Source organism: Nipponia nippon, unplaced genomic scaffold (assembly GCF_047370975.1).
Source record: "Nipponia nippon isolate SJK-2023a ecotype South Korea unplaced genomic scaffold, ASM4737097v1 scaffold_5, whole genome shotgun sequence".
Lineage (NCBI taxonomy): Eukaryota > Metazoa > Chordata > Aves > Pelecaniformes > Threskiornithidae > Nipponia > Nipponia nippon.
In genome coordinates this window covers 2,816,332-2,840,498 of record NW_028262369.1, presented here as the reverse complement: position 1 = coordinate 2,840,498, position 24,167 = coordinate 2,816,332, and the positions used below count along the sequence as shown (strand labels likewise).

At 54.2% G+C, this 24,167-nt stretch overlaps 1 protein-coding gene across 10 annotated transcripts; it reads left to right on the top strand.

Annotated features, from left to right (window-relative positions):
• The first annotated feature begins 282 nt into the window (after positions 1-282).
• On the top strand, positions 283-23,528 carry CDIP1 (cell death inducing p53 target 1). Of its 10 annotated transcripts, XM_087731303.1 has the most exons (8): positions 295-346; positions 641-733; positions 9,506-9,589; positions 19,738-19,851; positions 20,439-20,537; positions 20,974-21,120; positions 21,393-21,657; positions 22,086-23,528. In XM_087731303.1, exons 5-8 carry the CDS (start codon positions 20,453-20,455, stop codon positions 22,195-22,197), a joined length of 609 nt encoding a protein of 202 aa, XP_087587429.1. In that variant the 5' UTR covers positions 295-346; positions 641-733; positions 9,506-9,589; positions 19,738-19,851; positions 20,439-20,452; the 3' UTR covers positions 22,198-23,528. The 10 variants fall into 10 exon arrangements, with proteins under 10 accessions (XP_087587432.1, XP_087587434.1, XP_087587426.1 ...); XM_087731306.1 differs by lacking the exon at positions 9,506-9,589 and having other exon boundaries at positions 283-346; positions 19,738-19,835; XM_087731308.1 differs by lacking the exon at positions 9,506-9,589 and having other exon boundaries at positions 283-346; positions 21,396-21,657.
• Positions 23,529-24,167: the final 639 nt, after the last annotated feature.

Sequence of the window (24,167 nt, the reverse complement as noted above, 5' to 3'; positions counted from 1 at the left end):
ACGCTCATGCTGCCTTCGCCCCCCGCCCCGGGCCGCCCCGGGCCGGGGATGCTGGGGCGGGGGGTCCCGGAGCTGAGGTCACAGGGGACGTTACCCGGAGATGGCCGCGGGGGTTCTGCCCCGGAGCCGCCCGGTGGCGGGGAGCGGGCCCTGGTGCGGCCTGGCGGGGGGGAGCAGGCCCCGGGCTGGCGGGGGAGAGCAGGCCGCGGCCCGGCGGGGGGGAGCAGGCCGCGGCCCCCAGCTGGGAGAGCGCGGCCCAGGCCCGCCCCGCCGCAGCACCGCCCGCCCGCCCCGCCCCGCCCCGGAGCCGGCAGGTGCCGGAGCCGCCGCCGGGAGCCAGAAGGCGGTAGGTGCCTCCCCACGGAGCCGAGCGGGGGTCGGGCGCAGGGCCCGGCGGGGCCCCGGGGAGCGGTGGGGCCGGGCGGGGGAGAAGGCGGCGGTGGTGAGGGGGGAGGGAGGCCGGGCGGGACCGGTGCCCCCCAGCCCCGGGCAGGCCGCGGCGGCCTCCTGGCAGCGGGGCCAGCTGGAGGCGTGGGGACACTGAGCACGGCGGCGGGGGGAGACGCGGGAGAAGTCCAGCACCATCCGCCGGGGATCAGAAAAAGAGGGATGAAAATAAATCCCCGCTTAACTCTTTGAGGGAGGACCTCGCTTCTCCAGGCAGAGGGAAGGTCTCTGTGCACTGCCGGGGCTGGAGCGTTTGCTGAGGAGCCACGCATCCCGGGGAGAAAAGGTATGGATAGAGGTATGGAGAGATGGGCTGGGGAGAGGGGGAGGCAGCCCTGGTCTCGGACTGGGCTTTAACGCTGTCCGCAGTGCCCACAAAATGCTGCAGGGTGCTACTAAAATGTTACAGAGCTTCAGCTTCGTACCCTCAGCAATGCAGGGGAGGGTTGGGATGGGAGGATCGGGATGCGCTGGAGGGCTGGAGCACCGGGCGCGGGATGAAATTTAATCAGATGGAAAGCGAGGTCGTGTACTTGGGAAGAGACTTTCCGCTGTAAGGCGAGCGCTCCAGCCCAACCGAGGTCGTGCCAGCTTGCGGAGAGGACGGCTGGGAGAAGGGCAAATATGATCCGTTACCCAGACAGATCCGTGGGAGAGGAGGGAGCCAGGCCTCAGTACAAGTGTGTGTGTTTCCACTCATCCCTGCTCGGGAGAGATGAGCTTGGGCTGGAACTGCCCTTGCAGTGATCAGGAACGATGAGCCCATTTTAGAGGAGCTGAAAGAAGCTTGGATGTCTTGACGAGCAGGAAGAGAAATTACGATGATGGGGATGATATTGTCCATCAGCACATTGGCAGTGTGAACCCTGTGAAACGAGGAGAGCTCATTCAGCACAACGACAAATACCAATGAATAAATGTTAGCAGGGGGCTGGGAGGTCTTTAACCATCAGAGCGGTGAGATCTTGGTTCTGACTCCCAAGGGGACTGGAGAGGAAAAAGAGTAGGAGCTGTTAAGGCAGCGTTCAGTTGCTTTATGAAAAGCACAGGGGGTTGTGATTGCTGCTAAACGGAGGGATGAGGCTTGGGACACTGGGAAGAGCTCCAGGGCCGTGCAGGGGAGCGGGAACAGGCAGGCTGGGATGGACACCGCCGTGCCAGCATTCTCTGGATCATCCGCAGAAGTCACGCTCAAGGTTAAACTTCTCCAAGTCGCTGCAAGTGTAGGTGTGTGCCCCTTGGCCCAAGGCGTCACTGGAAAAGTTGGCCAGAGATGGTCTCCTTGCACCAGTGAGAACTGGTGAGGGGACTGGCAGTTGTCACATTCCAGGCTGAGCCTAAAATATCAGGTGGTAGACTAGGTCAGGCACAATGATTTTAGGTAGAAATGTTTTGAATGGTAATTATAGTGGTTTTGAGCTGTATGTAAGACTTGCTGAGAGACGCTTTGTGAATACGCAAGATACCTTCCTCTTTCTTCCCTCTCAACCAGTGTGCTTGAAATGAGGCTTTCGTTTCAGCAGGGGCCCTTCTGCTTTCCAGAGTGTGTGACTGGAGTAGGCAGTAGGGGAAATTAGAGTGAGTATTATGTAGCATAATATATAGCCATAGTATGTCATTCATTCATTTTTTAGGAACTAAACAAACTCGGGTCAGTGTGGAAAGCGCAGGCTGAAAACTTCCCTTTCCCAAAGGCTTTTCTGTCTAAATGTTGTAGCGATGTCCACGTGCCCTAGGAAATCTCCGGCAGCGTTTAGCGATGTACCTGCTCTGTTCTCCTTAGGCGTTAGGCGAGGAAGGAATTCCTGCTTGGAGGTAGGGAGGCAACAACTTTAGGAACTGATACGAGGCTGTTTAGTGGTGTGGCTTGAGCAGAGATGGGGAATGAGGCTGTAACACGGGCAGGGTGATGGAGCAACGTCCCCAGATGTCCCCTACGTGATGCCAAGTGGAGCAAACACGCTCAGTCCTCTCCCCAGCTGCTGTTGTAGGGGTGGTGGGGCTGCGGTGGTGGTGTCTGCTCAGGGCTGCACTCAGGGAGGTGCTGGGAGAGGGGATGTGTATATTTATGTGCTGAGTACCAAAAGATCTTGCTACAGGTGTGGCTGGGCCAGTTAACAGAGAGGGAGCTTCTCTTTCAGAACCTGAGCCCTTCCTAAGAAGATGGAAGACGGTGCTGAGTTTCTTGTTGTGTTCCCTCAACAGGTCCTGCACCTGAAATTCAGTTCCTGGTGTTTCTGTTCTGACTGGAGCTCTGTCTCAGCTGCCGTTATCGAAGGAGGGAGGGTGTCTCCGTCAGCGCCTTGTTTTGGTTTATGAGCATGTTTTTGAAGCTCGCTTCCTAATCAGCCATGCTTTCTGTGCGTGGGAAATCACGCAGCAGTGCAGAGTGCGGCGACTGCTTTCCTTCTGGATGAAGCGCAACCGGCAGATGCGCTCTGGGAGCGCAGCTAATGCACTCCTGTGGCTGAAGGGCATTCGGCCAGGGGCCAGACTAGAGCCTGTCCACAACACCCACGCTGTATGTGTTTCAGGGGGTTTTGGGTCCTTGGCCCAGTGTTGTCATCTGCAGCAGTGTTCCCATTGCCAGTGTTACTAACATAGCTAGAGAAGGGATGAAAGTAACTTTATTAGGTAAAAGATTATTTTTTTTCCCCTTCGGATGTGAATTTAGCGGATAAATACTCGTATTTAAAGGATGTGGATGATGCAGAGATCTTCCAGTATAAGGATGAGTGGTTTTGGAAGGAGATACACAGACTTCTAGTATCTGCTCTGATCCAAGATCAGTTTTTTCCTTATGGGTAAAGAGAAGTATGAAATTAGGTGTTCTATGTCTGTTCATGGTACTGTTGTAAAGCTCTACGTTCGATTTCTTATAATTGCTTTAATCAGGAGAGAATATCCTAGATGGAAAGAAGCTAAGTTTTTAAAACTCTTTTTAATAGCGTTTTTTATAGGGTCTGCAACGGGGCTGTGCGTCACTTTTGCTGGTATGACCATGGCTCTGTACGTGTGTCAGTACTGTGATAGTTTTTCTCTGTGCAGGCTCACATTTACTCAGCTTTGCACCAAGCTGAGGAAAAGATTGATGGCTGCTGGGTGAGACAAGGAGGAAGTAGTGTTTGCATAATATGAAGATTAAAATAATAACGAAGGCAGCAGGACTGAATATACCTTTAAGCTTCTAGGCAGGTATGCCAGCTTCTCATCAAACTGCGATGAGAAGGTGTTCTCCCAGACTGATCTGTGCAAAGCTGCTGAAAACAGGGAGGACAGGAGAGCTGGGAAACGACAAATAGACGCTGATACACCTCATGGCTCTTAGCAGCAGTCAATGATATTCTAAAAGGAAAGATTTTAGTTGTACAGTACTCTTCCCTTCTCCCCGATACAGTAAAAGTGATGGTTTGTAGTGGGAACTTCAGTTGTTCTGCAAATTGTTGGAGGTTTTTGGTTGGTTTTGCTTCCAGGACCCGATTTTGCAACCGTTACGCGGGCAAAGTACTCTAGCCTGAAACCCATTGACTCTCCTGCAGATTTCGGAGCAAGGCACCTGAGCACACAAGTTTGCAAACACAGATATGTAGGTACTTTTTTTTCCTTCAAAAAACACATGATGAGCAACTTCTGGCTTGGGATGTGATATTCATCTTGCTGTTTTCCTGTTGTTCCCGATCGGCACTCGGTATCCGTCTTGCAACTGGAGAGAAGCAGTGCGATTTTCATAAGCAAAGGACGTATCTCCTTCTCTGATCACAGGGAATGCAATTAGAACAGATGCCGCAGGGAACCGCAATCCATTTTCTCAACAGTATAAGGTAGAGACTTCAGAGGCAGGGGGAGCGCAGTTTTTACTTCTGGCATGAAATGCTCAGAGGAAATCTTGGCTGCTGTTACGGTTTTGCTTTGGGCTCATTCATTCAGAGCTGCCTCATGGCTGCAGTCTAAAATTTGTGGTGGTGAAAAAGGGCTGTTTGAGAGCTCGGAGAGTACAGCAGGCCCGTGCCGGTCGTATGTCTGGGTAGAGGATGGAGGTAGGAAGGAAGCTGCTACATGCCGCACAGCTCCTGTGTGAGGCCCCACTTCAGTGCAGCTGTCTTTAATCTGAACTCTCTTAGCAGGCCTGAATTTAGAGTTAGAAAATACAAGAAATAACCCCAAAAGATGGCAATGTAATTAGCATCTTAGGAATTGTGAAGAGCAGCTGCCGGCCCTGTGTGTTCGACTTTGTACCTCTTGGCATGATGAAACCTGAGATGATCAGAGAATGAAGAACTGAGCTGGGGCTTTTCATGCAAATTAAGTAATATATTTCTCTATTACCTGTTGTGATTAGTAAGGTAACTCTGCATTAGTAATAATTCTGTTTCCTTTACCCCCTTTATACATGGAATAATACTCAGTTCTCTTTTAGATTAAGAGAATTTAGGATAAAGCGTTTGTGCTGTGATGGCAGTCCCTCTGCCCTGAACCAGTGTGCAGGTAGACATTCCCTACTGTGTATGTCCCTGAACCTTCTTTGATACCCAGTGTCTGCATTTAGAAAGAAAGTCTTCTCTGCCTTGCCCTAGCAGGCTGGATACCTATTAACAGTTTCGGAAGATGTGTTTTTGGAAGGAGCATTCTAGCTTTTAAGTTTACACACTTACTGTTTCGTCTTGCATTCCATCTTACAGTCATAAATTCCACCCGTCACATCTTACCGTGGTACGTGCACATCCCACGCTCTAGCTATATTTCATCTTTATTTACTCGTTGCGTTGCGTGGTCACAGAGAAAAAGAATTTTACTTAAAATTTGAACCATGAGAGCCTGTTTGCTTTGGGACGCTTTCCTTGAGCTCTTGTTCTGGGAGTTAGTGTCAAGGCTGGGTCTATGTGCGAAGGCCTTGTGGTGTAGTTATCCCAGCAAGTCCCAGTGCTGGGAAGAGGTTAGGTCTGTGGGAGCTGCCTTCTCAGCAGGGTGGCTTCCCCTGCCCTGCCTGAGAGAGGCGGTGGGAGACCTGGGGACCTGTGCAGGCTGCACGGAGAGGCTCTTCGACTGCTGCAGAGGGGTAAGTTAGGCACTCTGAGCTCCCCCCATGGTTTACACTGGCTCCCTGAAAAAAAAAAACCCAAACAAAATACAGCCCACTCTCAGACTAAAAGGACTTTGAAGATGTAAAAAGGAAAGCACAGCGGCTTGCTCTCTCTTGCTGTTGGGCTGCGTGTGTAGACACAGTACGCGTCCCGCCTCACTCCAGATCTCAGCCAGTATTGTTTTTGTGAGCATTGACGTCCCAAAATGGTATCTACTGCATGTATCTTTAGAAAGGAAGCCCTGACTTACGTCATTTGACAATTAAATCTTTTACCGAGACAAGACGTGGTGGCTGAGGCGCCGTTACATGTGAGTACATGTTATCCACCGGACTCTGGGGATGGCAAGCATGGTCAGCCCGTTCCCTGCAGGGACGGACTCGGAGCGTCTTCCCACTTATTACCGTTTTATCTTTAAGCTGACAGGACCTCACAGTGCAAGATAAAATGAATTGGAGGGTTTTTTTCCCCAACATATTTTGAAGCACAGTTATTTGATTGAGAAGGTACAGCCCCCTCCCTATTTTGTGAGGGGTAGCTGAGGAATTGTATTAAAAATAAGCCCTCATTGCTCAGAAATCCCTTGTGTTTCCTTCCAGAGCCCCACAGCTGGAGAACAGGTATAATCTTTAAGATTGTGGGTGAATGAATAAGATTAATGTCCCGGGGAGAATTACTGTAAAATTGATTTCATTTAGGTCACGGAATGAAGATTGTCATGTGGGAAGACTTGAGTAAAACTTAACTGTAGCCTGGCCTTCCTGGGGGCTAGATGGGCAGTGCTGGGGCTGGCTGCGAGATGGGAACACTTGTCTTCTGCTTGGCCGTTCGCAGAGAGTCGTAGGAAACCTGTCCAAGTCGCGCTTTACCTCGGGCCCTTCCAGTGAGGGTAAGGGAAAAGGGCTCCTCACCCTCCGCTAATAGCATCCCTGAAATGGGCTGCACTTTCCTTTCTGGAAAGCATTTGTCCAGCCTGTAAGTCTTTGTGATATTGGGATGCTAATGCTGTAGAGGAACAAATAAAGGCAAAGATCAGGGCATAAACGGGGAGCAGTTTGTGCCCTGGCAGACAGCCGAGCGGGTGTTGCGTCGAGAGGCTGGTGCCGGGAAGCACCACCAACTTTGCTTGATTCAATGAGAGCTAAATTTGCCTCCCAGGAGCAGAGGCAGGGTTGCCTGCTTTTTATGGCAGTACCATGTGTTTGCAGAGCTTTTAAAAATAAAGATTGGCTAATATGTTCTGGATTGACTTGTTCCTATCTCCAAGACCCAGAACAGCTGCTGTCCATGTTTTCTCTCCTTCCCTTTTGGGTTGTTTTGTTGTGTTATTTTTTTTTCAAATGGCCATGACTCAGCCCTTCCCTGCTGCTCTCCGAGTTTCCTGGTTTCTGAATAGGCTATTCTTGGGACAGCGGTTCCTGACAGATACGAACAAGGGGAGTGTTGTGTTGTTTCGTTTTGTTTTCTCCTCTGGCCTGTCTTAATGCTCTGCTTTCCTCTGATTTTTTTCCTTGTTCCTGAATTACTGAATCGTCCTCAATTGTTGGATGCCATCTGGGGCATGTTCTTGCCCTTGTGAGGAGCCCTCTCAGGCATGATCCAGGCTGTGATCCTTGCACAGCACCAGCTTTTCTTTTGCAGCAGGATGACGGTGACACTCCGAAGAGCATGGAGGGTTATCCTGGTACAGCTATGTCTATTGTAAAGCTTTAAAAACCTTTGCTTTAGCCCCTCTGATTCCAAAGGACAGTGCTTGGCTCTCCAGTGATCTGCCTTGCAAGGGACAGATCCAGGTGAGGACCACTTCTTCATGCCGTGTCCGCATGACACAGGTAATACAGTGACTCTCATTGCAGAGCTACGAGGCAGCACGCTCCGGTTCAAATGGCTAAGTGTGACTTTGGATGCATGCTGCCTCTGCACATACTTTCACGAATAAGGGGAAACGATGAACTGGAATTTAAAAACAATGGAAAAAAAAGCTTTCTGATTGCTTAATTAGAATTATTGCCCCCCCCCATGGATATCAAAGGCTGGAAAACTGAAGGATGCTGTCTCTGAAGTGCTTCACGATGCAGTTACACAGCTTCTTAACACGGAGGGCTTTTGAATTTCTTCTGAAGTTGATTCCTCTGTAGTGTGGGCTGGGGAAAGTCACCTTCCAGTGGCAGGTAGTACACCCCGGGCCAGGCGTGCTGGCCGCCACTCTTGCTACGCAGATGGGTGGTTGGAAGTGAACGTGGTGTCTAATGCTAAACAATCTTTGCTGGGTTTTAGTTTTATTAAGAGCACAGCTCTTTCTGTCAAGACGCGCTTGTATGCGAGGGGGAAGTAGCCTGAGCTATTGTATATTTTGCCTTGAAAACACAGTTGGCTTTTTAAAAAAACCAGAGGCACTCTATGTTTTCTCAAAGTCTGTGGTTACCAAGAGAACTTTCTCAGACAAAAGTACGAGAGGACTCAAAACACAAGGGTAGTGTTCTTCTTTAGCATCCCTCCACGTTTTTGGATATGCTGTATTGTTGTTAAGCCAACCAAGATAAAAGCTTTTCTGTGCAAGAAGGCTTGGAGAACATTCACTGCCAGATTAAATTAGCCTTTCTGAGAATAAATTAGTCGTCATGATGTAGGCAGCCCCGCTCACTGCAGCTGTAAAATTCACGCATGCTAGTACCCACAGCAGATAACTTAAATGATAGATGTGATAGCAGTGTTCGGGGTAGTGCTGTTAACTTGAGATTAGATTTCTGGCTGGTGATGAATGAAAATCAGCCCGTTGAATTTTACTGATTATTTCTCCAAATAAGAAGCAGGCCACCCTTTTAAGAGAGGGAAAGGAACCCCTGGGGTTCAGCACAGCTTCATTTTGGGAGGAAATAATGGACTAAAGCCAATGCTGTACTCCCGCTGCAGTGACCCTCCAGCCTGGGACACTTTTGAGGTCCTCGGGGGTCCCAGTCACCCAACATGTGGCAGAAGGGGAGCGTTGGAGCCTTGCGTTGGAGGGGAGGACAAAGACAGGAACATGGAGTAGAGGAAGGCAGTCGCGATGGGATTTCCGTGCTGCTGCCAACGCCTTTGGGCTTGTGTTTTTAACTGACCGCTGGATAAATAGCTGCTGCTAGTGTGTGCATGCTGCCCTTTTCTTAAAGGCGTGTTCAGTTTGTCTTCTAATTAACTTAGCGCCTTTATTCTGCTTTATGGTATATAATGAAGTGCTCGCAGGAGGTGTGGGTATGCGCTGAAGCCTCAGCTTGCCCTTCCCACCTGCTCTGCTGTGACCATTCAGCTCCTCCAAAATCTTAACGTCGTCTTTGAGCAGGAGAGTGAAGCTGGGACTAGAGACTGTTTCCATTGCCGTTAAATATCAGCTCTTCCCCTGGGCTTGTTGTAGGTCTTCCACAGAGATGTCATCTGGAGCATATTTGCGTTTTGGGAATGGAGGTTCCCTCAAAGTTCGTGGCTTCGAGCTACAGGTGTTGTTTTAGCCTTTCAGACTCCCTCTTGGGTGCCACGATTCAGGCTGCATTAGCGCGGTGGGAGCTCGGGTTTGAGCTGGCTGCTGGGCTATTCTGATGAGAGGAAAACAGTTCCCAGCTTGTTTAGTGTCGTAGCTGTGGGAGCTGCTCTGTCTTCATCAGGCTCAGGGGAGGATTTCAGTCCCGAGGCCTCCAGAGCAGCTGAGCTATTTACCTGCCCTGAGAGCATCTTGGTATTACGCACTTGAATTTTCACCAGTCTTATCCCCTGCTGAGTGCAGTGACCCAGCCTTAGGACTGTTCAAAACCCTCTGACCAGCGATGCTTTTAATTTAACAGTAAAGCAGTGAGGTGTTGTCTTGACAGAGAGGCAGAGAAAGGATTTAGAAAAGCTTAGAACAGGGACCTGAGGAGGTGCGTTGCTGCATATTAGGGATGCTTTGAATCCAGCTTCTGTGTCTAGATTTTCAGCAAGAGGTCTTCTTGCTTTGTCTGCAGTTCTGGAGTTGGTGCGGCTTGTATCCAGGTGATGTCCCACGCATGCCAAAACTAGGATGGTGCCTGGAGATGTGGCCTGGCGAGGTATGAGGACATCATCTCTCTTCCTTCACCCCTGTTTTCAAAGGGAATACAGCTCTGCGTGCCTGATTGCAGATCTTGCTGAACTTGGCTAGCTGATTTGTATCTCGGTCACTGTTCTTGTCAGATCTGCTTACATTTCAGTTAGCCAGGCTAACAATGTGGCTTCGCATGTCTTCGTTGTCTCCCCTGGCAGGACTGCTGTACGTTGCCTCCGAGCAAGCGGTAGTGGCAAATTCGGCTCACGAAGAAGTAGGTTTTGGCGTGATCTGAGGGATAGATATGTAGCAGCTCGTGACATGGCTTTGTTCAGCTGATAGCAACAGTTTTGGGGAAGGGGTTACGACGGAGTTTGCAGGAACTTGGTGCTGCAAACTGAAACCAAAGTCATGAAACGCTTTGGAGTAAAAATGACTTCCCAGGACCGAGAAGTCGGTGTAGACTAGCCAAGTCTGGCTGGAACTGGAGGGAGGAATGGGACCGGCAGGAGCTGTTTGTCACTCAGGGTTGCATCCCAGTGCTCCCTCTGAGCCACCGCGGTGCTGCTGGAGATGACCCAGCACTGGGCACACTCGCTGGCTGTTGGTTAACCTGTAGGTTTCCCGCTCTGTGAGCTGGGACATTGTCATCGGTCTTTGAGCAGCCCACATGAGCTGGGCTTGGGAGCAAGGGAGTGCAGGGTACCCTTCTCCTGTCAAACTGCCAGGGGACGAGCAAGCCCCGTGCTAGCAGGGCCCTGGGCCACCCCGAGAGAGGGCCTGGTCTGGATACAGGAAGGTCTGGTCACGCCGTGGGAGCACGAAGGTGAGTGTGATAACATGAGTGGCCTCAGCACAGAGGAGTTCCTCCGGTGCACATCTCTGGACGTGCATGGATCCTCCTTGTTGGCAGTAAGACCTGGGAGAGATCTCAGACCTTACACACACACTCCTGCTTAACCCCAAACCACGCTTCTTTGCAAAGAGCAAGCCGTGGCCTTAAATAAAATTGAGTGACATAGAGCGCTTCTCACTAGTCCTCAGAAAAAAAAGCAAGGTGACACTGTACCTGTTAAATCTGAACGTCAGCAGCTTCTCTGGTGCCAAGGCAGGGGTATTTGTGAGGACAGAAAATGCTAATGTTGGAGACTGGAGTCGGTCCTATAGCAAGCTGGTGCTATGCCTCGGATAAGAAAACATCAGTACCGTGACATATGTTTCGTACGTCTCTTGGAAGGAAAATGGATCTGGAATCACCACCAATATATTTGAAGTTATTTCATTGTGTTGCAAAATCTGCAAGGGAATTCTGAATAGGCTCTTGGCCTCTGATTAATTCTGAAACTGAAAAGCGGCTACATCTCCACAAAAGTGCTGATCCTCTATGACTAATTTCCTCCTCCCTTGGAGCTTAGTGTGTTATTTAATGGAAGTCACACATCTAATCAGTTTGATTCAGCAATGATGGAGCTGTATTATTTGACTTTCTCTCAAAAAATCCTACAGAATGAGGGAGCAATGAAAAAATGGGATGCATAAAGGAATAAAATATTTTTAGTATAGTTCTGGGAAGGAAATCTATAAAATCCTGAGTTGTGCTGTGAGACGTAGTGGGTAATCATCCTGTATTCATCTTCCCTGTGCGAGAGCTGGGAGGTGCCATTGGAATGGGCAGGCAGCAGACTGGGACGGTAGGAGACACTTTTTTGTGTAGAAAACGTAACTGAAAATGTAACTGAAGAGCAGAACTTGCCACTGCCATCTGTGGCAGAGCTGAGTGAGCCGGTGGGCTGTCAAGGAATTAGGGTGGGCCACAGAGAAACTCCAGGCTGCCTAATCTCTCCAACCCTGAGTGATGGGAGTGGGAGGGACTGACAGGGGGGTCATTCAGCCTTCGCTCGCTTCCTAACTGGTCCTTCAGCGTCTGTTATGGGCTGCCGTCAGAGGTGAGCTACGGAGCTGTGACTGTCTTTCATGCAAGGAACTGCAGAGCTTCTGCCCCATCTCCTCTGGGACTTCTGCTTGCTGTTAAGCTTCTTGAGCTGGTGGGTTTTATTTCTTTAAACCAAGAATGAGTCTTATGGCACAGTTAAGTTCAGTGTTATGTTAAAACAGCGTAGTATTGGAGTAGATCTTGGTTTTATTTGCTCTAGATTATTGCAGGTTATGTTATTAACATTATTAACTAGACATCAAATGGATGATGTAATGCAGTGTTTATCCTCTCAGGGGAAAAATTAAATAGATGCACAGGACTCCAGGCAACAGCTGCTGATATCGCTGGGTGCTTTCCCATGGATGTTATCAAGCGTTAGTTTGGGCTGTTGGTGAACTTCAGTGAAAGTCTCACGGAAAAGCTCTCTGCTTCCCCAGAGGTTTGGCTTGCGGCACCCTCCTTTTCTCGTCTGAGTCTCTCTGGAGCAGATTGCTAAGGTGCAGAGGAACTCAGGTTTGTCTTTAGTGTTTCTTTTAAATCGCATCTTTGCATCCATGAGAACACCTGGCATATTGTAGTCTGTCTTCTCTCATGAGGCCAGGTCACCAGCTGGTAAGGTCTGAACAGAAAGCACCTCCTGAGTGGGAGGCGGTGTGTTTTCCAGGGCCAGTAGCAGCCTGCAAGGCAGGCTGGCTGCAACGTGCTCTGTGCTTGCTCCTGGTTCAGAAAACTGTCTTTTGGGGGCTTCCCCGGTGCCCCTAAATGTGTAAGGGCTGCGGTTCAGTTTCGAAGTGTGGGGTAATGCTTGCTGGTAGCTCACAGGCTCCCTTGCAGCCCCTCTTGGCTCTCGTCGGATGTCACCGCCGGCATGGTGAGCTTTGCAGACGTGTGGTGCTTCCCGCAGCTGTGTGCTGCAGCTTGGGAGCCTGTGCAGAGAGCAAAGAGCTACCCCAGTACGTTCTTTTCATTTCGGCTGGGTTATCTTTAAATGTTCAGGTTAACCAGGTCCTGGCAATGCCATTTCTGCAGCCCTGGTATGAAGAGCCAACAAGCACTTGGTCAGCCCATCTGGAGGGGAATAGCACTGGAGAGAATCCCGGAGGCGGCAGCAGGTCCTCACAAGCGCTCCTCCCGCATGTAACCCTTTGTGGGTGTTGTGGATAAACCATCCTTGTCTTAAACAGGGGATTTTGTGTCCAGTTTTCCTGATGTTCAGGCAGAGGAGCTGCATGAAGCAGTAATTTGAATCTCTGGCTGAGGACAGCTGAGCCTGGGCTGCATCCCGGAGATTATCTGATTGTGCTTTGGATTTAATGCCCTGAGAAATCTTGCTTTGGACACAGCACCTGGCTTCCAGCGAGGATCCTGCTCTTAGTTGATTTGCCTGCTGAGTTACGGTGACACACAGAAGGTCAAACGACATGTCCGAGGTCCCAAGGTAAATGACTGCAATGAATGTTTCTCCAGAGATTTGCATACTGTAGAGCAGAGCAGGGAGCTTTGGCCGTCCGACGTAGCTGGATTGAATGGTGAATAACCTTCTCCTCCGGCAGTCTTTTGTGTTAAAGGACTGCTTCTGTCCTGCTTTGCCAGCAGAGCTCTCCATCCCCACACCCAAGGAAGAGCCTGACTCTCCTGGAAGTAGAGAGTTTTCTGCAGCTGAAATCTGACTGCAGAAGTCTGGGAGAAATCTGCAGTTCTGCGAGCAGCCTGGCTGTTTCTGCACGGTGGGTTTGCGCTCCCTGGCAGCAGTACTGGAGGCGCAGGGCTTGTGCTTGGGGAAATGCAGCTGAGTCGCTCAGAAAAAGAACAGACTTTTCCATTAGTCCTTAACTTGGGTTTCCATCTGCGCCTTGCGCGAGTGTGTTGTAGGCATGCGCCCTCTTGCTGTCTTGCCCAGGACCAGGATGATGAGTTGAGGAGATGCTGCTAGGGTTAACAGCGGGATAAAGGAGGGGGTACATGCCTCCTGGTCAAGGATTGCCAGGGCATCCACTTTCTAAAGGAGGCTGCAGCACTGTCTGCTGTTTATTCCTTCCCTCCTGGCTCTGGAGAGACAGCGTGCAGGCTGGAGGCAGCAAATGCGCACGGGAAGAGGCAAGGCTGAGGGGGAAGTTTGGCTCGCTCGCAGGGAAAACATCTCTTTTTTTTTTTTTTTTTTTTTTTTTTTGTTCTGCATAAAAACCAGGCAGAAGTAACCACTGATACTGCTTTTTCAGCAGGGATTTTTGCTATCTTTCCTTTCAAGGTAAGAGCTGTCTGCTGTGGGTTGCGCGTGGTGCTTTGAGGAGCAGTGGGAGTTGAGCCGCATCCCTGCAAGCTGTGTGCGAGTGGGCGTGCGCGCGGAGAGGGCAGCGTCCCTGCCTTGCTCTGTGGCACAGGCGTAACGCCGAGAATACGCTGCGGAGCAGGTCCGAGCTGGGCTTTGGAGATGCTGCTCGGAAACGCTGTTGCGGAGGAGGGTAATTGTGATTGCTACGGTCGGGGTATGGCTCTGTCCACCTCTCATCTGACCCTGCTCATTTCGGTCCCTTCTTCCTACACCTAAAGCCCCTTTTAGAGGGTAACAGGCTTTGGGTCAAATGACATTTTGCCAGCATCTGATCTGCCTTTTGTGCTCATACCTAGCACGTTTGTCTGCCTTCCTAGTCTCAGTATTTCCCTGTTTCTGGGGCAGGTAGAAGCCCGTGGCCCACGGATAGCTTTCCAGGCGCCAGGAAAGCTGGGGTGGTGTTGGCCACAATGCTGTTCCTTTTTTTCAAAGGAAAGAGGCTGGCCTCAGTGAGGGAGCTTAGCTTCTTCAGAGCTCTCGACTTTGCTTTTAAAGATGTATTTACAAAAGCCTGGAAGCTGAAATTTGTGTCTGTTTGATGTGCAATGAAGCTGGAAGTGGTTGTATCCTTTTATTTATTCATTTAATTTTACTGTGTTTTTTCCTCTTCTAAACATCGGAAGTTATTTTTTGTGGAGGAAGAGCTCCAAAAATGTGCAGCAGCAGCTTTTGAAGTGCCAACATCACTGAACGTGGTTGAGTATGAACAAATCCAGCTTCCTCTCTCAGTGGCCGGAGCCACTGCTCATGTAGGCAAAACAAAGCCGAATCACCGTGGGTCTCCAGTTATCAAATGCAGGAGGAGCAAGGACAACGCAGGCCGTGTTTCTGCTCGTGGGAGTGGATCTCAGCTGCGCTGTGAGGCTGACTCAGAGCCGCACGGGGCCAGCGCTGCACCATCAGGGTTTGCACGTGAGTTAGACTTGCCAGCGATCTGCTCTGTCCAGATTTGTCTCACCCTTGGTGATTTCGTCTGGGAGGAAGCAGCCTGAAGCACACACGGCTGCTGCCTGGGCAGAACAGCGTTAACAGACCGAATCTTTGGGTCTCCAAGCAGTGCAGGAATTACCTGTGGCTGTCCTCGTGGCATTGTCTGTTCAATGCGTTGAGCTGGCGGGTGAGCTTTTATGGCATGTTAGCATATATTCAGCTAGGGCCTGTCACGATGTTACCTGGTCCCACTACGTGCCACGCTTCAGCTGATTTTGATGACTTACCTATTTGGAGAGCGGGTATGGGCAGACCTTTCCTCTTGCCATGTTTGAATCCCAAACTGTTTCTGCAGTGAGCCTGTGTGATGGAGCAGAGGGAAATGCAGCTCTGGGCCCTAACACATCAGCTCCTCTCATCGCTGCTGTAAGCAGCTGGGAGAGCTTCGTGGCTGCCAGTTTTGGAGCTGTCAGTAATGGGAACCATGGCCTTTGGGGTATCGACCCCTAATTAACTAGAAATCTGGAGGCAGGGTTGCTGAGGACGGGAAGGAGGCGGATTAGAAAGCCTCGTGTTTCCACACACAGGATTGTGTGCTGCCCCACCGGCTCTTTGGCTGTGCTCACCGCTGTAGAGGAACCTCAGACCGACCTCTCGGGGCTGGCAGTTACGCCAGCCTGGTCTGGGGGGATCCAGAGACCCGCTGTTCGTTCTTCTCCTCGCCCAAAAGCTGCCTGAAATGAGACCCTGGGTCGACCAGGGAGCACAGAGCCAGCTGTAGGGGAGGCCGCACGGATCGAAGCCGTAGCTGCGGTGGGCCAAGCCCTTTCTGGCCTTGGGGCTGCGATGGAGTCGTGCTCTCCTGGTTGTGTCTGTCACGCTGCAGCCCCAGCAGGGCTAACGGGAGCGGTGGGGATCTGGATCTTTTCTCTTTTGTTTTCTTTAGCAAAGCTCCAGCCTTGCCTGCGCGTAGGCTGCCATGCAGCTGTGGTTTAGTCCCTCATGTCCACATGTCCCTCCAAGCCACCCATAAAGGCCACAAGCTGTGAGACGGTAGGGGAGGACAAGGGGTGACCAGGTGTGCCTATGCAGTCCCACGGCAGTGCCGCAGGGCAGGTGAAGCTTGCTGGAGCAGTGAGACCAGCCACAGCTTGCCATCCCCTCCGTACTGCAGCAGCACGCGCCGGAGAGCGTGCCAGCATGGGCGATGCTTGCCGTTGCCACAGCCGAGCACGGCTTCAGGTCACCAATCTAGACTTGAGGGAGATAACGGGCTTGCACTGAAAACACAGTGCAGAAATACCCCGCCAGAGCTCGGTGTGTTCAGCCTAGCAAAACAAAGTCTGAGTCAGGGCACGATGGCTGTTTGCAGCAAGCAGGGAGCAAAGGAAAGCTGTTCAGGCTCAAGAAGAGATGAGTGGAATCTGGCTACAAATAAACTAGAAACTGTAAGGCTGTCGGAGCAGTGGGGGCCTGGAACAGGCTTCCCATGGGAACAGCAGGAGCAGGACGGCCAGCACGCTGCTGGCATGTGAAGGGAAGTTTTGGGGTGTTGTCCCCAGAGAGGGAAAGAGGGATGGGCTGATCCAGCAGGTCCCCTCTGTCCTCTGATCCTCATTCTGCTTGGTTTGTCACGCTGCCAGCCTGTCTCCTGCGTTGAACAGGAGCAGTGTTTGCAATGATTGCAGGGTGGGTTCATCTTCTGTTGTTAGTTTAAAGTAGAGGAGCCAGTAAAAGCTGTTCTTCCAGTTAAGAACTAAGCTGCATTTTTAGCTGGAAATAGCATCTCCTCTGTCCATCCCTTTACTGGTAACTGACTCCTTTTGAGTCTTATGATCCTGCAATGGGTCCTTGCTCCCAAAGGACCTGCCCTAGACATTGGTGATTCCATCAGATCTTGAATTTAGGCCCGGTAAACTTAGCCTAAAATTTTTGTAAAGCTCTTATTTCAGCCCTAGGTGTTTGGCTGGTCTCTGAGCGTGGTTATTCCAGTAAGCCCTAGTGTGGATGCAATTTCCGCAGTCTTTGGTAATGTTTCTTCCCATGTGAGAACAGCTAGTTTGATCTAAGCTGTTCTCATGACACAGAAATGCACTGGTGGTTCAGCTTCGGTTAATGTGGGACAGCTTTGTAGTACACTGGCAGAATGGCTCGTCTGCCACCGGACTCCAAGTCCGTCTCGCTGTGGCAGTGCCGTGGGCAGAAGTCTTGTTTCTCTTTTGCAAGACAGAGGGAGCAAAGTAAGTTGGCTTTGCCTTAAGCTAGTGGGTAAAACCAGAAATGACCAGCAGCCAGAGTCCTTGTTACGTGCTTCTGGGGATTGTGTTTTGATGCAAAATACTGCTGTGTTTTTGTTTAGCAGCTGGATCTTCCCAGCTCACCTGCCTGTGCCCAGGTACCATCAACCTCCTTCAGCCCAGAAGGGCCCTGCCGGTGGGGCACGCTGAGGCTCCCCTCTCTCCGGTGCTGGGTGGGTGCTGCTCAGGGAAACTCTGTCTCTTTGCAGGGGTGCTGCAAGGTTGCCTCTCCGCGCTGCTGTACTACGGGGAGGATCTGGGTTGCTTTGGCCACGTTGCTTTTGAGAGAAAATACTGCAGGGTCATCCGTGCCAGGGCAGTGAGCGACGTTCTGGGGTAACTCCCGACACAGCGTGGAGGGGAAGCCTTGTGCTCTCCAGCTCCCCACCGAGCTCACTGGTGGAAACAGGCTGGGGCAGGTTTTGTGCTTCGCACGTTAAGATAAAAGAAAGCCCAGGAGAAACAGCTTCTAAGAGGCTTAAAAGCAACAGGCTTTCTTTTCCTCCTGGGAAGGGCACACAGCCAACATCTTGCTCTTTACAGATCTCTCTTAACAAGCAGAATATTGCATTAAGAGTGACTGAGTCTGCCAAGTATGAGCAGAACAGCCCTGCAGCCCCTGCAGCTTCCTTCATCCCCGTGCACGCGTGGCTCCGAGATCCACCGGCCGTCGCTCTCGTGGCTGCCTTTTCCTGCTGGTGGAGGTGGCAGGATTAATTAATAGCTGGCTCAATCTGGGCCTGTTGCTTCATCTGATGGGTGTTTCTAGAGCGGCTGGTGGAGCACGTGGGTGGGATTGCCTCTTGGTCTCCTTGTCTCCTGAGTTTTCTCGCCAGCTGCTTTGATGACGGGAGGAGTAAGGCTGGGGAGTGTTGAAAGATGTTATGGGAAGGCAGCATCTGAGCAGTAATGGGAGGAGATCTGTTACGTTGGAGAAGCCGTGGGCTCAGCTGGCCTGCGTGGGCAAGGACAGCTCCCCAACAGGCTGGTGTCCCCAGGTGAGGACTTGGGGATGCTCCAGTTGGGCCGGGCTCATCCAGGAGCCCTGCAGGCATGGGGACAGGAAGGTCCGAGGCTCCTGGGTGCACAGGGTGGGTTGGTTGTCTGCTTTCAGAAGAATAAGTCCTCCTTTTCTTTACATCCCCAGTGAAGCTAAAAAGAGCGTGGCCCAATTTATAGCTTTGTAGGTCACTGAAGGAGAAGGAGGGCTCTGCAGTGCACTGCATGTTGGGTGCTTTCCTCCACCTGGAAGCGCTCTGTGCCGCGGCAGCTCTGCCGTATCCGCTGCACGGGCCGGCTCTCCTTCCCTTGGCTCTTATGGAAGACATTGGAGAGAAAAGCAGGAGGAAGATGACCCCCAGCCACCCTTGCATTACACTTTGAAGCTGTGTGGCTTCAACATACTGCTTAAGACCTCCAGGGAGAAATATTAGTAAATATGGACATCCTGGGGAGACCCTGCGCTGGTCCAGGCTTTGCTCATCTCCTGGGGTGATCAGCATGCTGCTCCTCGATCAGCAAGGGGTAATGGTGCTCCTCCGCAGACTTGTGACCTGATTAGATTTCCTGCCAGCTTGCAGGAGGCTGCATGAGCTAGAAAAACAAGAGTGGAATAAAGCGAAGCCAGGCAGGTCAGGGAGGAATGGGTCTTCCCTCCCGTGTTTGCCGAGGCCTTGGCTTCCCTTGGCCCAGCAGCCACAGATGGAGGTGGCTGTGCCCCGCAGGCAGCGCTTCGGGCACACCTGCAATGCAGGCAGGGCTGGGGCAGTGCTCGCTGCCTGGCCCGGTGCCCGTGGAGGCTTGTGCCGTGCCGTGGAGGTTGGTGTGCCCCAGGAGGGTTGCCCAGCGCGTGGCATTGGCGCCGGGGCCAGAGGGAGCCTCGCTGCCACTCCTCCCTAAGCAGTGACCCAGCGGGGTGCTGCCCAGCTCAGCCCCACTCCAGCACCCCTCGGCCCTGAGCTCTCTGGGGGTTAGGGGTTGCAGGGCAGCCTTGCCAGTCATGCCTGGGGGATTAATGTGGCAGCAGCGCCTGCTGCAGCCATCTCTTGGGGCCCAGAGCCACCCTGGTTGTGCCCATGGGCTTTTTGCCAGCTGGTTGTAGCCTGGGTGCGTTTTTCCTGCTCAGTTGGGAGCTGCTGGAGTGGGACCTGTGGGACCGGCTGAGAAAGCACCGTCCTCACAGCACACTGACCTGCCTTGAGGAGAGCAGGAGACCAAGGGGAACAGGACAAGCAGGGTCACATTTGCTCCTGGCCCGATGGGGACGGAGGATGGGGGGGGTTCAGGTGCTCAGACCCCAAGGAGAGCTCCTAGCGCTGCTCCCCAGGCACTGACAGCAATGTCACCATGTCCCGTGCCTGATGGCAGCCTTCCCAAGCACCGAGTGAACAGTCTCTCATTTGTATTTCCCAATTTAGTCATGTCCTACCAGATATAACTGAGCCAGAGTAAACAGGGAAATCAGGTTTCTTGATGTCATTGCGCTTCCTTGGAGTTCAGAGCGTGTCAGTGGGGCTTTTCCATGTGCCAAGGCCACATAGCCTCGTGCCTGCCGTCGAGGGGACACGTGGGGAGGTTCCTGCCCAGACCCGCTCTCCCCACGCCTGCACTGGGGAGAGGAGGGGGTTCGGCGTGGCTTCTCCATCTCTGTAACTCTCTTGCTGTCTCCTGTCACACAGATCCAGTGGGGTGAGACAGTTTCCAAACTACGCTGCTCAGAAGAATTTTCTCAGCTCTGTCGAGGCCTCTGAGCTCCTTGCTGCAAGGACGAGGACAGGTGAATTTTATCCCAGGTAAAATAATGGCTCCAGCTGTTAAAGACGGTCTCACCTTAACTCACTCGGTGAGAGTATTTAGAGATGCTCTCCATGGATTTGCGTGCTCCACCTCAGAGTTTGTGCTGCAGGCTCGGGGTCTTGCCATCACCCCGGGGCGCAGCGTTGCGTTATCACTCTGCTGGGTGGAGTTGGGGAGGCTGTGGGTGACGCAGGCAGCTTTTCCCCAACTTTGGTCCTGTAACGCTGCAGCCAAGGCGCTTGGCAGAGCAGCTTCCAGCCCGGTACTGCCCCAGCACACTGACCGTGCAGCCGCGAGCCGCACCGATGAGCTACTGTGCACCGCGCGTGGGCATTACAGGGAAAACCCTGCGGAGCCGGCAGGAAGATGTTACACCTTGGATTTGCTGCCTGGGTTGAAGCCTGTCCAGCTTTGGGGCCTTGTTTCTGCCCGTGGCGGGGGGCTGAGGCCGGTGCAGTGGTGGCACCAGCCCCGGACCCCACCATTACCTGCCACCTCCTTCCCCAAGCACCGCGCAGCTCCGGGCAGGTGCCTGTGTGCAGCCAAAGGCTGGTGTCTCTTCTAAAGGCTTCTGTCCTTGCAGGGCCGCCCTGAGCCATGTCCAACGACCCTCCGCCACCCTACCCAGGCGGCCCCTCGGCACCGCTGATAGAAGAGAAGCATGGCCCACCCCCCGCGGCAGGTACTGGGGGGGATCCCAGCTGCTCTGGGTGTCAGGGTGGCATTGCTGTGCGGGCAGGAGCCAAGCGAGCGTGGTTTCCCTGGCAGCACCCTGGCCGTGGCCTCTCCTTGCAGCTCTGCCCTGCAGCACGCTGGAGAGAGTGGTGGGATGCTCGGCTCTGTCTGTCACCGTATCGCTCTCCGGGGAGGCAGGAGGGCCCGGGGCAGCGATGAGAGCAGAAAGGACTCCCTGCTCAAAGCCTGGCTCTGCTCATTGCTGTGGGGTGAATCTGGGCTTCTTGTGGCCCCGAGGACGAGGCTTGGGGGTGCCCCCCACCCCATGTCATGTCTCCCTTCCCTGCGGGGGGCCACCCCCCAAACCGCTCAGCCCAGCCACCATCTCCCTGTCAGCTCGGCCACCTCTTGCCCCAGCTGCCGACTCTCTTGTTTCCTTTCAGATGGCGTCACCCCTGTCGTGGGCCAGCCCCAGGGGGTTCCCATCCCCCCTCCTGAATTTGGGCCCCCCCCATACGAGCCGCCCTCACAGCCGGGGTTCGTGCCCCCCCACATGCCCACAGATGGCTCCGGGCCCTACGTGCCGCCCGGTGAGTACCACCAGGGGCTGCGCGGAGCAGGGGGTGGTGATGGGCAACGAACCCCTGGGGTGTGGGGACACAGTGGGGTTCAGGGGGGGCCATTTGGGGCTTGCAGTGAGGCTCCTTGGGCGGGGGGCACAGTGCCTGCAGCAGGGCCAGCCCCCCCAGGGCTGTACCCAAGGTGGTAGTGTGGCAGCAGGCTGGGATCCCCCCCTCAGCAAAGATCTGGCTTCTCCTGCCGTGTACAGCGCTGTTCACCTGTGCACGTTTCTCATTCCCAGCAGGTTATTACCCGCCCCCAGGCCCTCACCCCCCCATGGGCTACTACCCCGCCCCGGGCCACTACCCCGCTCCCGGTGGCCACACGGCGACGGTCCTCGTCCCATCAGGGGCTGCCACCACAGTGACGGTGCTGCAGGGAGAGATCTTCCAGGGTGCCCCGGTGCAGACGGTGTGTCCCCACTGCCAGCAAGCCATCACCACCAAGATCACCTACGAGATCGGGCTCATGAGCTTCCTTCTTGGCTTCTTCTGCTGCTTCGTGGGGTAGGTGCTGCAAGCAGAGCTGGGGCCTCCCTGCCGCCAGCAGCCCCACGGTGATGGGTGATCCCTGGGCCCCAGAGCCCGCGGTGCTGCCGAGAGCCACCATCTCCTCGTGGCCAAGGGCTGGCAGCAATGGGGGCAGCGGTGGAGGTAGGTCGGGCCTCATCGCCTGCGTGCATCTCACCAGGTTGTCCCTTCCCTCCGTGAGGTGCGCAACTGCTCACTAACGAAGCGCTGACCCTTGCGGCAGCAGCGCACACCAAGGGGCAGGGGACTTTGTGCTGCCCTTTGCCGCGGCAGGGGGTCACGGTTGGCTCCCAGGGGCAAGTGCTCACCTCTCTTGCCCGCGTCCCGTCCCGCGCCCGCAGGCTGTGCCCACGGGCTGCCGCGGGTGCCCAGCTCACAGCGCTCTGCCTCTTCCTCTGCTGCAGGTGCGATCTCTGCTGCTGCCTGATCCCCTGCCTGTTCGATGACTTCAAGGATGTGACACACAGCTGTCCCAACTGCAAAGCCTATATCTACACGTACAAGCGCATGTGCTAACAGCACCCCGGGAGCCCGAGCCACTGGAATGACACCGGCCCCTCTCCCGCTGCCGTCCTCGTCTACGCGTGTGCATCACTCCTTCGCTTAACCTTCCGGTGGTGTGTATGTGTGTATCCTCCCGCTCAGAGCTGCGACCACCTTCCCCAAGCTCCGGTCCTCGCCGTGAACGGTTGGATTGGCGACGCTGGTACGGGTGCGCAGGGGAGGCGGGCCCAGGCTCCGGATGCAGCGCGCGGGAGTGGGGGGCATCCCTCTGCACCCCCGTACGCTCCGAGGCCCCTCTCGCCTGGAACCACCCAGGGAAGAGCAACAGCTGCTGGAGGCGCAGGGGTGCCCGCAAGAAGGGACGTGCTGCCTGCAGGGCGCTGCTGCAGGCGGGGGGCAGCTGCCGCCCAGGAGGGGAAGGAAGCGGGGAGCCGAGCAGCCTGCAGCGCACACAGGGGAGGGAGCACAGCCCTTGGGGCACCTTCAGGAAAGGTGGTGGTGAGACAGAGAGGGTAGTGCCACGCGTGCCAGGTTTCAGCGTGGGTCACAGCCCTCTCCAGCCAGGTCAGTGTGCAGCCCGTAGGCAAAGCCCCTTCCCGAGGAGAGGCCGGCAGAGCCGCCTTCGAGGCACCTGGGGAGAAACGGCAGCAGCACCGCACCCTTAATCAGCACCTCCGTCCTGCCCGAGCGGCCGCCAGCGCCTGGTGGCCACGGCCGCTCCAGCTGCATGCACCTCCTCCCAGCCCCTGCTGTGGCTCTTTCGGGGAAGGAAAGCCCCTGGCAGTTCCTCGCCCACCTGGCAAAACTGTTAGCGAAAAATGCATCCGGCATGTCGCTGCCTGCCCCACCGCTGTAGATTAGAGGTGTTTGTTACCAGGCCGCAGCTGGCTCGCAGCTCTGGAGCAGACCCGTGCCCACCCGCTGCAGAGCCACGTCCCGAGGCCGCCAGGGTCTGCGGGCACGCACCCTGCAGCACCCGTCCCGCCACCACTGCAGCTGCACCCTCTGGGGTTCCTCGTTGCATGCAGGTGTAGGGGTTTACTCTTAGCTCACTTGATACGGGGCAGAAGGAAGGGGGCAAGCGGGCAGTGACAGGAGCTGCCAGCAGCACTGTGACAGATGAGGGCAAGATGACCTGGGAGCCATTTTGAGCCTCTTGGTGGCCCTCCTGGCCCCCTGCAGCCAGGGCAGCCGGAGCGTGCAGCCCCCCGAGCGAAGCAGGGGGTGTCTCAGTACGCAGGTCTGCAAACAGGGCCTGGCCTGCACAGGCAGCTGCTGTTTGCTCAGAGGTGGAACGGTGGCACTGGTCAGTGTTTTTATGTAAATAAACAACAGACCCTGAACTCCGTGTACCTGTTTTCTTCTCCCCCTCCTCCAAGCCCACAGCAGATCCACCCCCAGGGAGGCTGAGGATGAGGAGGGATGGCGTGGGGGCAGGCAGGGCACAGCAGTGCCCTGGAGGAAGAGCAGCAGCTTCCCTCCCCCAGCCCAGCGCAGGGCAGCATTGGCCCTGGGGGTAACAGCTTTCCCTGCCCAGCCCTCAGCTGCAGCTGGGGCTTCCCCAGCTCTGCCACACTCCTTGGGCCCAAGCCCTCAGCTGAAGAGGAGAAACCCCCCCAGGACTGGGCTGGAGGGAGGGAGAGGGGTACCCATGTCCCCACGGCACCATGAACCGGAGAGCAAGGGGCGGCTGCATGACCCAGAGCAGCTCCCTGCCCCCAGGGAAGGGCTGCCCCCGGCAGAGCAGGAGCCCCCTCAACCAGGGGAAGGCTCAGGCCCTCGCAGCGCCTGGCTGAGCCCTTCGGCAGGGGCAGTGGGTCCCCGCCCCCCAGGAGCTGGGGGAAACCCGAGGGACAGAGTGGGGTGTAAGGGCAGGAGCGTCTCAGGGAGCACATGAGTCACAGACAAGTACAGCAGCGTGGGAGTCCGTACCCGCTCCACTTCTCCCCATTAACCTCCTCCCCGTCCTTCCGCATCCCCAC

What these genes read in the sequence shown, in the direction of transcription:
- CDIP1 (XM_087731306.1), top strand. Translation starts at nt 20,453, where the DNA reads ATGTCCAACGACCCTCCGCCACCCTACCCAGGCGGCCCCTCGGCACCG. An exon ending in CGGGCCCTACGTGCCGCCCG is followed by an intron (nt 21,121 to 21,392) that starts GTGAGTACCACC and finishes TCTCATTCCCAG; the next exon opens with CAGGTTATTACCCGCCCCCA. An exon ending in TTCTTCTGCTGCTTCGTGGG is followed by an intron (nt 21,658 to 22,085) that starts GTAGGTGCTGCA and finishes CCTCTGCTGCAG; the next exon opens with GTGCGATCTCTGCTGCTGCC.